This window comes from Macaca mulatta, chromosome 3 (genome assembly GCF_049350105.2).
Source record: "Macaca mulatta isolate MMU2019108-1 chromosome 3, T2T-MMU8v2.0, whole genome shotgun sequence".
Taxonomy (NCBI): Eukaryota; Metazoa; Chordata; class Mammalia; order Primates; family Cercopithecidae; genus Macaca; species Macaca mulatta.
In genome coordinates this window covers 127372108-127389431 of record NC_133408.1, presented here as the reverse complement: position 1 = coordinate 127389431, position 17324 = coordinate 127372108, and the positions used below count along the sequence as shown (strand labels likewise).

The 17324-nt window shown below is 36.6% G+C and overlaps 1 protein-coding gene across 16 annotated transcripts in view; it reads left to right on the top strand.

The window, feature by feature from the left end:
- Positions 1-17324, top strand: part of AKAP9 (A-kinase anchoring protein 9) — a 172792-nt gene that overhangs the window by 47484 nt on the left and 107984 nt on the right. For 13 of the 16 annotated variants that reach the window (XM_015134121.3, XM_028846079.2, XM_077997065.1 and 10 more), the window contains 5 exons: positions 3419-3472; positions 4137-4307; positions 5841-5996; positions 6809-7006; positions 12325-14712. In XM_015134121.3, the coding sequence (XP_014989607.3) occupies positions 3419-3472; positions 4137-4307; positions 5841-5996; positions 6809-7006; positions 12325-14712 (2967 nt within the window). The remainder of the gene's footprint in view (positions 1-3418; positions 3473-4136; positions 4308-5840; positions 5997-6808; positions 7007-12324; positions 14713-17324) is intronic. The other 3 variants (XM_077997075.1, XM_077997067.1, XM_077997066.1) reach the window with 1 other exon arrangement.

The window sequence follows — 17324 nt, the reverse complement described above, 5'->3', positions numbered from 1 at the left end:
ACATTTGTTTTAATCTCATTAATTACTTGATTCCAACTCCATGAGTCATTTAGGCACCATTGAACTCTTATAATTTTCATGAACTTTTATGAGCCATCAGATTTTTATTTTTTGTGAAAATATTCAGTAGTAATGTTTTTAACGTATATATTTCCAAATTAAGTATAAGAATAAGGCATTAATCATAAGTAAGGATGAGTTGTTCTTTTTTGTTTCATCAGCCTAGTGTTCACCACAAGGATGAGTTTTTGTGTGAAGGCCATTTTATAGTCACACAATGAAAGTTACCTTTCCTCTGATTCTTTCTGAATAACAATCTTGTTATGATGTGATACCTCTATAAAACATTTTAGAATTTGAAATGTACCTCACTTGTACTTTCCCAGATCTTTGAGTCGTCTGTGCAAATAGAGTAAATTTTTCTGTGAATGCAGAAGGAATATATTAACATAGTCTGTAGGTTAAATAACTTCAACAAATGCCACAGTAAAAAAGGACATTGAGAGAAGTTGAGCTTTTTTCTGCTGAAGGAGTCTGTTAATCTAATCTTCATGTGTCAAATCATTTATTTACTTTCACATGAAGTATGTATAGTGTTAGAAGTAAGTACAGTGTTAGAAGCCTAATTTTAGCAGAAGAGAAAAATACCCTTTAGATATCAATAAAATAATTATCTAAATTAAAAATAGAATAATTTATTGTTAACTATTAATGATCCTGATATTCTGTTAAGTGTTCCTATTCTAACTTTGGAATATAGTGTGTTTTAGTTTAGTTCTGGTGAATAATCTTTTATAACCAATTTATATGATGTTAAACTTTTCAAATTTATTAATATTGATAAGTTTTACATTTATTATAGCATAGATATGTTTTGAAAAACAGTCATGTATTAATAGTATTTTAAGAATTCAATATATATGAGTTCAAGTATAACATTTGCTTGTCTGAATTAGAGAAAAATGAAACAGCAGTGGCTAAATAAAGTATTAGATGAAATTTTATAAACATAATTATTACAAACTGATAACTGATTCATGTAATACTGACATCATCACTCCTTAAAGGAATATTCATTGCTTTATATCATATTTGAAGAAGCAGTAGTCCCCTTATCCCTGTTTTTACTTTCTGTAGTCAACCATTATCTGAAAATATTAAATGGAAAATTCCAGAATAAACAATTCGTAAGTTTTAAATTGTGCCTTGTTCTGGGTAGCATGGGGAAGTCTTGCCACATCCCATTCATCCCACCCAAGATGTGGATCATCCCTTTGAACATACAGTAGATCCACACCATATACTCTGTCCATCTCGTATTCACTTAGTCTGTCTACCTTATCAGATCAAAAAAACATAGTGTACATGGGGTTCAATACTATTTATGATTTCAGGCATCCACTGGGGTTCTTGGAACATATCCCCTGTGGATTAAGGAAGATTACTGTATTCATAAACATCCATTTCGTTACACCAGTAGGCTACAGTAAAATATTTTAGAGGACACATCAGAATGCTTCATTTCAGGATCAAGGAAAGCTAATTGCAATTTAGAAGTATTTAATTTGAAAGTTATTGCAAATGACTTGATACTAATAATCTTTTCTTCCAATTAAAAATAAATTTTTTTAGAGACGTTCTCAGTATGTTGCCCACAGTGGAGTGTGGTGGCAATTAATGGGTGTGCCAGTAGTGCCCTATATCCTCAAACTCCTGGGCTCAAGCAATCCTCCTGCCTTAGCCTCCCTTGCAGCTGGGACTACAGGCATGCACAACTGCACCTGTCTTATTGATATTAATAATCTTAATAGAGTTAGTACCCCTGCCTTCTAATAGTTTTCACCAATTGCAATATTGTTTTACCATAGAATTTTCTTTTTTTTTTTTAACTTTAGCTTTGCTTTTCGGAAATTGTCCTTAGCTGGGTGCAGTGGCTCATGCCTGTAATACCAGCACTTTGGGAGGCCAAGGCAGGTGGATCACCTGAGGTCAGGAGTTTGAGACCAACTTGGGCATGGTGATGTTCACCTATATTCCCAGCTACTTGGGAGGCTGATTCTCCTCAGGCAGGAGAATCACTTGAGCCTGGGAAGTGGAGGTTGCAGTGAGCCGAGATCACACCACTGCACTCCAGCCGGGGCAACAGAACAAGACTTTTTCTCAAAAATAAACAAACAAACAAACAAACAGAAAACATCATCCTTATGATAAAGGCAAAATAATCAAACTCTGATAAAGAACACTTGGTTAGGATTTTTACTTTTCAAAGTGTTGTGGCCCATGTGGATCTAAACCTGTTTCTGGGCCTGTCTATCCTATGCTTTTCAACAGCAATAAATCCATTATCTTGGATTCCTTTAACATAGAAGTGTGAATAATTAAGATTTGGGAGATACATAGTTGGTTTTGGCACTGTTAAGGGGGAAAGAGGATTACTAAGTGGATTAGTTGATCTTTAATTTCTCACTAGGTCAACCCTGAAGACATATTCTGTTATTTTCCTTCCTCCTACCAAAAAATATCTGTGCTAGAGATTACTGCTGGAGATGGGCAGTCATATGTTATAGAAAATCTCCACGGCCGGGCGCGGTGGCTCAAGCCTGTAATCCCAGCACTTTGGGAGGCCGAGACGGGCGGATCACGAGGTCAGGAGATCAAGATCATCCTGGCTAACCCGGTGAAACCCTGTCTCTACTAAAAAATACCAAAAACTAGCCGGGCGAGGTGGCGGGCGCCTGTAGTCCCAGCTACTCAGGAGGCTGAGGCAGGAGAATGGCGTGAACCCAGGAGGTGGAGCTTGCAGTGAGCTGAGATCCGAGATCCGGCCACTGCACTCCAGCCTGGGCGACAGAGCGAGACTCCGTCTCAAAAAAAAAAAAAAAAAGAAAATCTCCACATGGGTCAGTGTTGGCATAGCTGTCATAGTACTAGCCCCAGAGGAACGTTCTTGAGGGAGTGTTCTTACCTGTTTATCTCCTCCTGCCACTTACCTTGCTCATCCACTTCAAGACATTTCTACCAGTAAATTGTTTTACTTGAAAATGAATAGGGCTTAATAAAAAAAATTATTTAAACTATTTTAAGGAAGCCTTTCATAGAAGAGGATTTACTGAGGTTTATACTTCTGAAGAGCAACAGAAACTGCACTTAGAACTTTAATTCACTTAAGTGAAAATGTATATATGTAGTTCAGTGTCTTCTGCATTGTAAGCACTCAGATGTGTGAGGAATGATTGACATTTGAAATGGTCATTATGTCTCTTAGATATTTTAAATTAATCTCTGTATCTGTTTTTGCCAATGATGCATTTTCCCTAGGAATAAAAGACATACACATGAATACAGTTAACAGAAATATTGTTAGCTAAATAAAATTATGTCTAAGATCATAATATATCAGGACATTGTTTTTATACAGGTAAATGGTTGCAGTTTTGTGATGAAAACAGGAAAACCTACAAATTTATTAAGGGTATGGTATTTAAAACTACTCATGATACTAATGTTGTATACTATTTAAAATCATCTGGCTTACTAACAAAACTTTTTCCTGCATGTACTTCTTTCTGTGTGTGATTTCAAATTAATTTTAATGTTTACTAAAACAAAGTTATCTACCATTTATTATAAAACTCAATTGTAGACCAGGCATGGTGGCTCACATCTTTAATCCCAGCACTTTGGGAGGCTGAAGCAGGTGGATCACTGAGATCAGGAGTTCGAGACCAGCCTGACCAACAAAGTGAAACCCCATCTCTACTATAAGTACAAAAATTAGCCAGACGTGGTGGCAGCCACCTGTAGTCCCAAGCTATTCGGGAGGGTGAGACGAGAGAATTGCTTGAACCTGGGAAGCAGAAGTTGCAGTGAGCTGAGATTGCGCCACTGCACTCCAACCTGGGTGACGGAGCAAGACCCTGTCAAAAAAAGAAAACTCAATTGTAACAGAATTTGCGGATAGCCTGTTTATATTCTTGAGGTAAATGCCATGTTAACAAAGTAGGTTGCCATACTGTAATCTTCCAGGTGGTGAGTGATGTTTTAAAGTGGACCTTGCTGTGGATTTCAGTATTTTAATCTCTCTCCCTAAGGAATATTGCTAGTACTGAATTCTTTAAAATCTTGGATTAATTTAGGAAGAAGAATTTGGTGTTGATGATTCTTATTCTGAACAAGGAGCACAGTACAGTCTGACTCACCTAGAGATGATGGAAAGTGAGTTGGCTGGGAAGCAGCATGAGATTGAAGAGCTAAACAGAGAGCTGGAAGAAATGAGGGTTACCTATGGGACTGAAGGACTGCAGCAGGTATGTTTATTTTCTATGGCTTTTGATTTGCTACTCACAAAAACAGAAACAGGAACTGTGAATAATAGTGGTCTTTAAAGATGTTTTTTTCTTTTTTTTTTTTTTAACTTTTTGCTTTTTTTTTTTTTTCATACAGGGTCTTGCTGTCTCCCAGGCTGGAGTGTAGTGGTGCAGTCTCGGCCCACTGCATCCTCTGCCTTCTGGGCTCAAGTGATCCTCCCACCTCAGCCTTCTGAGTAACTGGGACTATAGGCATGCATTAACACACCCAGCTAATTTTTTGTAGAGACGGGGTGTCACCTCAAATTCCTGGACTCCCCTTGGACTCCCAAAGTGCTAGGATTACAGGCGTGAGCTACCGTGCCTGGCCTAAAGAAGGGGGTTTTCAAATGGTAACTTAGTGGGACACAGTGGCATGCCCCTGTAGTTCTAGTTACTCAGGAGGCTGAGGTGGGAGGATCGCTTGACCCATGAGTTCAGGTCCAACCTGGGCAACATTGAGAGTCCCTGTCTCTTAAAAAATCAAACAGAAAACTAAATGGTAACGATATCACTTACAATTTTTGTTCTTATACACAGCATAAATAACCCTGCTTAAAAGTAGGATTTCATTAACAGGGTTGATATAACACAGACTCTTTTTTAACTTTATGATAAATCACTTTAGTAAGACAGATGTTTTTGTAATCAGCCTGAGAGAAAATTATGGTGCAAACCACATCAAAATATAACTTAAGTCCGTTAAGAATGTCAGCAAGTTGGGCATGGTGGCTCATGCCTGTAATCCTAGTACTTCATGAGGCTGAGGCAAGAGGATAACTTGAGTCTAGTAGTTTGAGACTGGCCTGGTGAAAATAGCAAGACCCCGCTTCTACAAAAAATTTAAAAATTAGCCAGGCATAGTGGTGTATGCCTGTAGTCCTAGTTACTTGGGAGGCTGAAATGGGAAGATCAGTTCAGCCCAGGAGATTGAGGCAGTAGTGAGCCAAAATCACACCACTGCACTCTAACCTGTGCAACAGAGCGAGACCCTGTCTCCAAAAAGAACAGAAAAACAATGTCAGTGGGTCCTTGTAAGTAACCTCTTGTGGTTAGACTAACATCTGTGGTTAGACTGCCATAACTATCTATGGCAGTCAGTTATGAAAACAAGGTGAAATAGGATGTTGATGAGGATGACAAAATACATTTCAGTCTCATCCTCTTCAGAAACAAGTTGGAATTAAACATGTCTAGGGTGGTGTTGCCTGGGAACAGATTAGGGGCACCCCTAAATATAAAGGCACTTGTCCTTCTATAAGTAAATATATGGATTAGTCAGATCAAATATAATTTTTTCCTTAGTTCAGATAAATTTTTTGAAGTTGATTTGGAAGCACCAATTTCTATAATAGTTCTCAAATGTGGAAAAGACTGCTTACAAAATGTAAGAATTCTGCCAATGTGTTTTGAATTCTTATTTTGAAAAAGTTGCCTGTAATAATAGTCAATTTTTTAAAAAAAATAAATCTAGCACTTACTATTTTCTTTTAGTTACAAGAATTTGAAGCTGCCATTAAACAAAGAGATGGCATTATAACCCAGCTCACTGCTAATTTACAACAAGCAAGAAGAGAAAAGGATGAGACAATGAGAGAATTTTTAGAGTTGACAGAACAGAGTCAAAAATTACAGATTCAGTTTCAGCAAGTAAGTGTTACTAATGCAACAAAATTCATTAGTTTTTTAGTAATGAATTTTAAAAATTCAAGAACAAATCTAAATTTGTTGAAAAGCCATTTCTTATATCATGTATGAAAAATTAGTGAATATGTGTTGCTATGTTAACCAGGAATTTAATTCATATTTCTTAAATGGTTTTCTACTAATATTTCCTTTGTATTTCCTCCCTGTCTCTATTTTGAAATCTTACAAATCTTATAAGGTTGATTGAGGGTATTTCTGCAGAAATTAACCTGTAGTCACATCCTACCTTTGCCAATTCTGGTATGGTTTATTTTAGTTAGGTTCTAAATGATAATAAGACTAAATATATTCCATTTTCTTTTAATTAGAGCCACAGGAATCTAATTGCATTAATCAGAATTTCTGATGGCAAGTAGCAAAACAATTTGAAATAGCTGAAGCAAAAGGGAGGTATTTAGTGTAAGGATTCAGGCTGTTTCCAGAATCCAAGGGCAGAAATACAACCAGGCCTCTGAAAGGGATTGGAACTACAAACTGGAAAGCCACGGAGAATTTGGGAAGTACTGTCTTTGAGGCCTCACTTTTCTTCCCATATCTACCTCAGTCTCAGGAGACCTAGCTTCTCTGCTGTATCATGGAAAAGATAATTTTATTGGCTCAGCTTGGGTATACCTATCTAGTTAGCCAAGGTAGCATGTTTGCTAGGGTCTCAAGCCTGCAAAGTTCCCAGAGAGCTATTGCAGGCACACCCCAAAGGTGTCTATTCCCTAATACAGTCACTTCAGAATTTAACATTTTGAGGTTTCTATTTTCAGTTGCAGGCTAGTGAAACTCTGAGAAACAGCACTCATAGTAGCACAGCTGCAGACTTACTACAAGCCAAACAGCAGATCCGCACTCATCAACAGCAGCTTGAAGAACAAGACCACTTACTAGAAGATTATCAGAAAAAGAAAGAAGACTTCACAATGCAAATTAGTTTCTTGCAAGAAAAAATTAAAGTATATGAAATGGTATGTTTATTTTAAGGAAGTCAGCTAACTTGTAGAAGCTTTACAGTTTAAAGTTTTTTATGCAAGTGGCTTTTTTTGTTAGGCACATGAATCACAAAATTTCATAATTAAGCTCTTTGTGTAATTTATTTCAAAAGCAAATGGGAATCTCAGTAATAGAGTTTTTAAGATAATAGTCATTACTGAGTTCCCTAAAAGTGATCAACCTATGTTAAACTGAATTAGCAGGAAAATCTGAATTTATAACTATAGTTTTTTTTGTCATTTATAATTATTTCCACTTATTTTAGCCATGGTTGTGAAATTCAGAAAATATTTTCACAACAGAAAGAAATTTTATGGATTTTAATGAGAAAAAAAATCGAATATAGTCAGTTCTCTTTATTTACATGAGTTATGTTCCATAGACTTAAGTTTCTGGGAACACTTATTTAGCAAATAAGTTCTCTGGTGGGGGGCTGGTGGAGGAAGTATGTGTCTGTGTATGGGTGTGTATATTTTACATATATGTATACCACATTGATTATAATCTTAAATCATAAAAACTACTCATCCTGGAAGATTGTTTCTTTATTTTTTAAAAGAGAAATCAAGGTTCAGAAGTGACTTGCTTGAGGCTGCCCCACTAACAGGTGTCAGGCTGGGATTCAGATCCTGTCAGTTACCCCAGAGCTGGAGCTTCCTATACTATACTGCACTGCCTCGGGTCCTCTCCATCCCTCTGGTCCTCTCTATAAGGGATGAACAAGGCAGTGTGTCACCTTGTTTGACCTCAGCTAAAAGTGTATGTCCAGTAACTCAAATTTTTTGTCACTCTGTGCACACCTACAAATGACTGAAAGCACCATGAGCATTGATTTGGGTGTTACAAATAAATTTTTGCAAGAACTCACAAATATGGAATCTGCAAAGAATGAGGATGGATTGTACATGCTATATAATACTTTTTATAAACTTAGGAGGTTCTTCTGCAAGATGTTGAGAAATTACCAAGACAAGAATATTGTTTGGATAATAATAATAGTAGTAATTAGCATTTATTAAGTGCTTACTGTGTAATACACAGTATTCAAAGCATCTTACACATATTAACTCATTGAATCATCACCGTAGGCCTGTGCAATAGAAGTACCATTATCACTACTATTTTCTAAATGAGGACACCAAGACAAAGCAAGATGAGGTAAATTGCTCTGGTATACACAGGTAATAAGTTGATAGAGCCAGATTTCAAATCTAGGTTGTCTGACTCCAGAGACTGCTTTTAAATAATAGGGAGTGTACAAATTGGTAACAATGATATTATGAAAAATACGTGCTTTACAACTATAAGGTAATTTAAAAGTAATTAGGTAAGTGTTTACAGAACACCTATTTTTGTAGCAGGCCCTTGAAAGAAATACAGTGAGGCTTAAAGTGTGCCCTTTTCTTCACTGGAACTCATAGATTAGTAGGAGAGCTATGGCATGTACAAAGGACACCACAAAACCAGGATAAATGTGGGCCAAAAGTGCTTTGAAAGTTCTGAATAGGTCTGGCTTCATGAGGGAAGAGATTCAGGGTAGGCTTTATTGGAGGAGTTTCTATTTCAGTTAAGTTTGTAAGTTGGAACACCCCCTTTTTAATTGTATTTTGTTTCCCCAGCAGTTGGTCTAATGCATAGAACATAGTAGCTACTCAATACTTACTTCGTAAACAAGTGGATAAATTAAGGATCTAAACTGATAGAAATGGGGAGAACATTTTAGACAGAGTGTGGAGTAGGCATAAAGACTTAGGATGAAACATGTTAAAAATCAGTAAGGATCAAAAAATGGTGTAATTTATCTAGAAACAGTAGTCTTTGAAGGTTAATCTTTCCAGGAGGTAAGAGTAGAAGGATAATCTAGGGCTCGGTGAGAAGAGCCTGGAGATTGGATTGTATTAGATTTACTCTGTGGGCCATATAAATTGAGATTATCTAAAATTCAAGTAATTCATTTTTGTAGGGGGAATAACCTTTGTTTATTTGAATGTAACAAGAATACTTTTATCAATCTGTTTTTCACTATTTACATATTTTTAAAATTTTTATTCTTAAGAAAATGAATCCCCCCGAGTAATAGTTCTATTGGCAGCTGAGGCATTAGGGTCAGCCAAGGCATTAGGGTCAGAAATGAAATGGTCTTTGTTCCCTAGACCAGTGGTCCCCAACCTTGTTGGCACCAAGGACCAGTTTCATGGAAGACACTTTCTCCACAGACTTGGGGGAGGAATGGTTTGGGGATGACATCAGGCATTAGTTAGATTCATATAAGGAGCTTGCAACCTAGATCCTTCACATGGACAGTTCACAATAAGGTTTGAGCTCCTATGAGAATCTAATGCTGCAGCTGATCTGACAGAGGCGAGCTTACTGCTCGCTTACCTCCTGCTGTGGAGCCCAGTCCTTAACAGGCCCCAGCCGGTACTGGGTCCGCAGCCTGGAGGTTGGGGACCCCTTCCTTACACAACTGTGTCGATGATCAAAAGCTCATTCTCATTGTCCTAATCCTGCAAACTTCCTATCGTGCCATAGCATATTATTCCCCACCATCTCAGGTGTATTTCCAAAAGATAGTGTATTCAACCACAAGGCTTTTTTTTTAAGACCACAAAATATAAGTGGTTTAAAACCGTGTACTTTGAAATGAGTGACACTAAGAAAAATAAACCATAAGTTTGTGTTGTTTAATGGTTGAATGAAGAATTATTGTTGGTTGTTATTATATCAGGTGTTGGACAATTTTGAATTAAATGATACTGTTTTATGAAGACCCGCCTCCCTTACCGAAATCAGGAAACAGAAAAGTTAGATTTTATAACATTAACATTTTTCAAACTTAGTTACTTATTTAACAGTTTAACTGGAATTGACCACCATGAACCGATTTTACTTTCTCATAGGCTCCAAATGTGTTATAGATTTCTTTCTAGTATGTAAATATATTATACTTGTATATATTAATAGTGCAGTAAGAATAAAATGCCTTAATAGATGATATTTTATTTTAGCATATTCTGTGAGATAGAGGAAATAATATTATCTTTGTTGTACGGATGAAACACTGGGATTCAAGGAGATTAAACTGATTTACTAATATCCTGTTGTAGTGCAGAGTTTGAAGTAAGAAGGCTCAGGACTTGGTAATAACATGGTAATATTGGATGGGATATGTGATACTAAGACAAAAGCTGATAGAATTTTGCCCAAGAGGCTGCACAGGATAACATTCATTGCCTTGGTTAATTTGTATAGTACAGAATCTGGCCTTCAACTTGTAGGTTCAGAAGTCTGATTTTTTTTTTTTCCCCTGTCAACTGAGACGAGCTACCTCAGAAGTGAACTCAGATTTTCCAAGTTCACGAGACTAATTTTTTTTGTTTGTTTTGAGACAGAGTCTCGCTCTGTCTCACAGGCTGGAGTCCAATGGTGAGATCTCAGCTCACTGCAACCTCTGTCCTCCAGGTTCATGTGATTCTCCTGCCTTAGCCTCCTGAGTAGCTGGGATCACAGTTGCCCACCCTCACACCTGGCTAATTTTTGTATTTTTAGTAGAGACGGGGTTTCACCATGAGGCTAATGTTTAAAGCTTGAATAAGATTATTAATTTACAATGAGAAATCATTATCACAGGGACCTAAATATTTCAAGTTCATTGGATTTTTATATTATTTCCATGGGCAGATGAATTTTAAAAGTCAAATAATAATTATGAAGTTAGTTAGTGACCATGAGATCAAAAGGTTTTAGAGGAATCACATGTTCAGGGGCATTAGGCTGAGATAACCTGATCTATCTCTCTCACAGTAGGAATGATCATGCCTATAGATGGGAATTCTTTTTTTTTTTTTTTTTTTTTGAGACGGAGTCTCGCTCTGACGCCCAGGCTGGAGTGCAGTGGCCGGATCTCAGCTCACTGCAAGCTCCGCCTCCCGGGTTTACGCCATTCTCCTGCCTCAGCCTCCCGAGTAGCTGGGACGACAGGCGCCCGCCACCTCGCCCGGCTAGTTTTTTGTATTTTTTTTAGTAGAGACGGGGTTTCACCGGGTTAGCCAGGATGGTCTCGATCTCCTGACCTTGTGATCCGCCCGTCTTGGCCTCCCAAAGTGCTGGGATTACAGGCTTGAGCCACCGCGCCCGGCCTAGATGGGAATTCTTAAATGCTGTTTGCTACAAGCCCTGACGTTTCTTTCTACGTTAGGTAATGTTTTTTCTAGAGCGACCAGAATTCTCAAAGGCTGTATTTGAATGGGCACTGCTAACATTTCTCTCTGAGGCTTTTCTTTTTCTCAGCCTTGACGTTTCTTCTTTAGATAAGTTAATACATTCATTCAAGGCACCTTTGAATCCTGTTTGCCTGGGACTCCTGTCTCCTTAAAATAATTTTACTTACCTACTTATGTTCTGATCCATTCTGTAGATTTCATGTATTTATTTGTCTTTGAGACTATAGCCCTCTGTTACTTACAGAAGCAACTAAGTTACTGAAGCAAAACTTTGACCGAGGGCCTCTGCTTGACTTTGTCATGCTGAAGTAATCACAATAACAAATATGCCTTGGCCTGTGTCTGCGCTTAGCCTTGTCTCCGTTCCAGAATAGAATCCCAAATAAGAACTGGGGGAGAGTATCTGCTTTGCTTTCAAAATTCTGTTTAAACCAAAAGTTTAGGACCAAGTTGATATGCCATAAATGGTATAGTTGTCTTAGATGTCACTTGAGGTTCAACCTTTTAAGCATTGCATATCTCTAAATTTCTGACTGACTTAAGAGCCCAGGACTGAAGTTAAGACAGACCATTAGGAATCTGTTTTTGTTGTTTTTCTTTTCCATAGCCCTTGCCCATGACACACATTGAAGTCACCAGAATACATGTGAGGAACTTTGATTTGTTTTTATCTTTCTGAATGTGTTTAGAGTATATGCAGTACTTTAGCTATAGAGAATACTAAATATTTAGAATGTTGATCAGTTATTAAGAAAAATGAGAATATAACAGTTTGGAGACATCTAAAATCAGACTGGGTTTTTAAACTAAAACTTTTAATCACAGAAATGTTAAGAGAAATTTCTTCTAAGAAGGCCATAACTACTGTAGTGTTTGCTCACAAGTAGTGTTGGGTACACGAGTTCTAGGTCTCATTATTGTGGAAAAAATTGAGGGGCAGGACCAACATTTACTTTTTGTAGAATTTTTTAAAAAGGAAACTTCTATCAATCTTTTGGTAATGAGATGAAGCGGTATAATTTGCCAGAATCTAAAAATGCCATCTTACATTTTCATTTTTTTCCCTAAAGGAACAAGATAAAAAAGTAGAAAACTCAAATAAAGAAGAAATACAGGAAAAGGAGACAATCATTGAAGAATTAAACACAAAAATAATAGAAGAAGAAAAGAAAACTCTTGAGCTAAAGGATAAATTAACAGCTGCTGATAAATTACTAGGAGAATTACAAGAACAGGTTGTGCAAAAGAACCAAGAAATAAAAAATATGAAATTAGAGCTGACTAATTCTAAGCAAAAAGAAAGACAATCTTCTGAAGAAATAAAACAGTTAATGGGGACAGTCGAAGAACTTCAGAAGAGAAATCATAAAGACAGCCAGTTCGAAACTGATATAGTACAACGAATGGAACAAGAAACACAAAGAAAGTTAGAACAACTCCGAGCAGAGCTGGATGAGATGTATGGGCAGCAGATAGTGCAAATGAAACAAGAATTAATAAGACAACACGTGTCACAGATGGAGGAACTTAAAACACGGCATAAGGGAGAAATGGAGAATGCTTTAAGGTCATATCCAAATATTACAGTTAATGAAGATCAGATAAAGTTAATGAATGTGGCAATAAATGAACTGAATATAAAATTGCAAGATACTAACTCTCAAAAGGAAAAACTCAAGGAAGAACTAGGAGTAATTTTAGAAGAAAAGTGTGCTCTGCAGAGACAGCTTGAAGACCTTTTTGAAGAATTGAGCTTTTCAAGGGAACAAATTCAGAGAGCTAGACAGACAATAGCTGAACAAGAAAGTAAACTGAATGAAGCACAAAAGTCCCTTAGTACAGTGGAAGATTTGAAAGCTGAGATTGTTTCTGCATCTGAATCCCGAAAGGAACTAGAATTAAAACATGAAGCAGAAGTTACAAATTATAAGATAAAACTTGAAATGTTAGAAAAAGAAAAGAATGCTGTGTTAGACAGAATGGCTGAATCACAAGAAGCTGAATTAGAGAGGCTGAGAACACAGCTTCTATTTAGTCATGAAGAAGAACTTTCCAAATTGAAGGAAGATTTAGAAATTGAACATCAAATAAATATTGAAAAACTTAAAGATAATTTAGGCATTCACTATAAACAGCAGATAGATGGTTTACAGAATGAAATGAGTCAAAAGATAGAAACCATGCAGTTTGAAAAAGACAATTTGATAACTAAGCAGAATCAATTAATTTTGGAAATTTCGAAGCTAAAAGATTTACAGCAGTCTCTTGTAAATTCAAAGTCAGAAGAAATGACTCTTCAAATCAATGAACTTCAAAAAGAAATTGAAATACTCAGACAAGAAGAAAAGGAAAAGGGTACACTTGAACAAGAAGTTCAAGAATTACAACTTAAAATAGAACTATTAGAAAAACAGATGAAGGAAAAAGAGAATGATCTTCAAGAAAAATTCACACAACTTGAAGCAGAGAATAGCATTCTTAAAGATGAAAAGAAAGCTCTTGAAGACATGTTGAAAATACATACTCCGGATAACCAAGAAGAAAGATTGATTTTCATAGACTCCATTAAGTCCAAATCCAAAGACTCTGTCTGGGAAAAAGAAATAGAAATACTTACAGAGGAAAATGAGGACCTCAAACAGCAATGTATTCAGCTAAATGAAGAGATTGAAAAGCAAAGGAACACTTTTTCATTTGCGGAAAAAAACTTTGAAGTTAACTATCAAGAGTTACAAGAGGAATATGCTTGCCTTCTCAAAGTAAAAGATGATTTAGAAGACAGTAAAAATAAACAGGAATTAGAGTATAAAAGTAAGCTTAAAGCACTTAATGAAGAGCTTCATTTGCAAAGAATAAATCCAACTACAGTGAAAACGAAAAGTTCTGTCTTTGATGAAGACAAAACTTTTGTAGCAGAAACATTGGAAATGGGTGAGGTTGTTGAGAAGGATACAACAGAACTCATGGAAAAACTTGAGGTAACCAAGCGAGAGAAATTAGAGCTGTCACAGAGACTAGCTGATCTTTCTGAACAATTGAAACAGAAACATGGTGAGATTAGTTTTCTAAATGAAGAAGTTAAATCTTTAAAGCAAGAGAAAGAACAAGTTTTATTGAGATGTAGAGAGCTAGAAATCATTATTAACCACAACAGGGCAGAAAATGTACAGTCATGTGATACTCAAGTAAGCTCCTTATCAGATGGAGTTGTGACTATGACAAGCAGGGATGCTGAAGGATCAGTTTCTAAAGTAAATAAAAGTTTTGGTGAAGAATCAAAAATAATGGTGGAAGATAAAGTTTCTTTTGAAAATATGACTACTGGAAAAGAAAGTAAGCAAGAACAGTTGATTTTGGATCACTTACCATCTGTAACAAAGGAATCATCACTTAGAGCAGCTCAACCAAGTGAAAATGATAAACTTCAGAAAGAACTCAATGTACTTAAATCAGAACAGGTATGTTTACTTATTTACATATGGTAAAGCACAATGAAAATGTACGTTTCGGCCAGGCGCAGTGGCTCACGCCTGTAATCGTAGCACTTTGGGAGGCCAAGGCTGGCGGATCACAAGGTCAGGAGATCAAGACCATCCTGGCTAACATGGTGAAACCCTGTCTCTACTAAAAACACAAAAAATTAGCTGGGCATGGTGGCGGGTGCCTGTAGTCCCAGCTGCTGGGGAGACTGAGGCAGGAAAATGGCGTGAACCCAGGAGGCAGAGCTTGCAGTGAGCCAAGATCGTGCCACTGTGCTCTAGCCTGGACAAGAGAGTGAGACTCTGTCTCAAAAAAAAAAAAAAGAGAGAAAAAAAGAAAATGTACATTTCACACTAAGGCTTCACCTTCATAAAACATAAATTCATATCCTTAGAAGAAAATGAAAATGAACCCTCTAATGTAATTTTAACTTGAGCCTATCATTTATTTATCATTTAAGTATTTTTTTTAAACCATTGTTGACTTTCTTTCAATCTATGTTGCATATTCTGCTTAGGAAATAAAACACACTAATGGATTCAGATTTTCTTTGGAAAGACAAGAGTTTGTATAACTTTGTGGAGAATCTCAGCATTAGAAAAGTTACTAATTTCATTTTATAATTTTTGTTATAATCTCAAAGATTTGTTTCAGTTTTATTTCATAGTGATGTTTTCAAGTCTCCACAACTGAAAATGAACTCCTAAGCTTTTTAGTAGTCTTTATAGTTGTTAGGTGGTTATGAAATTATATTTTCCTGGAAGAAAGAAAACCCCTTGATTTAAGTCCTAGAGTTTTTTCAGAATCTTTGTTATACCTGAAGGGAAAAAAACAGTATTAACTCTAAATATAGTTAAAGAATTATATGTATATAATAACAGATCACTCCTGATAATTTATATTTGCCAGATACTGATATTAAAATAACAGGAAAATTCTGCTATCTACAGTGTAATGATGCTAACTAAAGTTTTATGTGTTTCTTCATTTATCTAACAAATGTTTATTGACTCTCTTGGCAAGTACGAATATAGTGGCCAACAAGAGAGAGGTTTCTGGTCTCAAAGAACATGTATTTTAGTCAGGGAGGCAGGTGATAAATGAAACAAGTAGGATAGTTAGAAATAGTGATAACGTCTATGAAGAAATAGGATAATGTGATAGAGAATGATGGAGAGAGAGGGTAATAACAACATTAAATATGGTGGTCAGGAAAGGTCTCTAGGAGGAATTGACATTTGAACTGAGATCTGAATGACATTGAAGCTCTAAGTAGAGCAATTGTAAAGACATGGGTAAGTTTAAAGAACAAAATGAAGGCCTGTGTAGTTGAGTTTGAGAGAGCAAGAGAGTGGAAGAAGAGTTTGAAGGAGAAAGAGACCAGACCTTGGAGAATCTTACAGACTTTGGAAGTCATTGGAAAATTTTCTCTTTTTATTCCTAAATATATCATATTTGTGATCTTATATCAAATGTCGAGATATTTTATATTTATGATTTATATCAAATGTAGAGATATTTTATATATTTAATTGCCTAAATAGCGTCAAGAAATTCAAATTGCTTAACGGTTTTTTTTTTTTTTTTTTTTTTTTTTTTGAGACCGAGTCTCACTCTGCCACCCAGGCTGGAATGCAGTGGTGTGATCTCAGCTCACTGCAACCTCTGCCTCCCAGGTGCAATCAATTCTCCTGCCTCAGCTCCTGAGTAGCTGGGATTACAGGCATGCGCCATCACGCCTGGGTAATTTTTGTACTTTTAGTAGAGACAAGGTTTCACCATGTTGGCCAGATTGGTCTCAAACTTCTGACCTTAGGTGATCCAACAGCCTCGGCCTCCCAAAGTGCTGGGATTACAGGTGCGAGCCACTGCGCCTGGCCAAATTGCTTAACTATTAGTGTTCTGTTAAATGTCTGGAATTGTTTTCAAAACCATAATGTGTGGCAGTTACTTGTGAAAATGTCACACATCTTTTAATTTTTTTTAGAAAGCATTTTTGGAAGAAGACCTGCATTTGACCCTGAGCTGTCAAAATGGTCAAATTTTCTTAGTAAGAATTCTAATTTTCTTTTTTTTTTTTTTTTTTTTTTTTTGAGACAGGCTCTCACTGCTCTCCAGACTAGAATCTCATGGTGCAATCACAGCATCCTGCAGCCTTGACCTCCTGGACTCAGGTGATCCTCTCACTTCAGCCTCCTGAGTAGCTGGGATTACAGGCATGCACCACACACCCAGCTAGTTTTTTGTATTTTTTGTAGAGGCAGGGATTTGCCATGTTGCCCAGGCTGGTCTCAAACTCCTGGGCTTAAATTAAACGATCTTCTTGACTTGGCCTCCTAAAGTGCTGGGATTATAGGCATGAGTCTTTGTCCCCAGCCAGAATTCTGTTTTCTCTAATAAAGAGATACTAAAAAAATACTTTTGATGGCATTCAGATACCCTCTATGTGACATTGACTACATAAAGTAAAGGGGAGCAAGCCTGTAAACTTCCTGCCCATTCATCATTACCAAGACAGACCTCTTTATTGATGGAAAGGGAAGTTCACAGAAGAAATCGAGCAGTGACTTACACAATGGTAACACCTAAG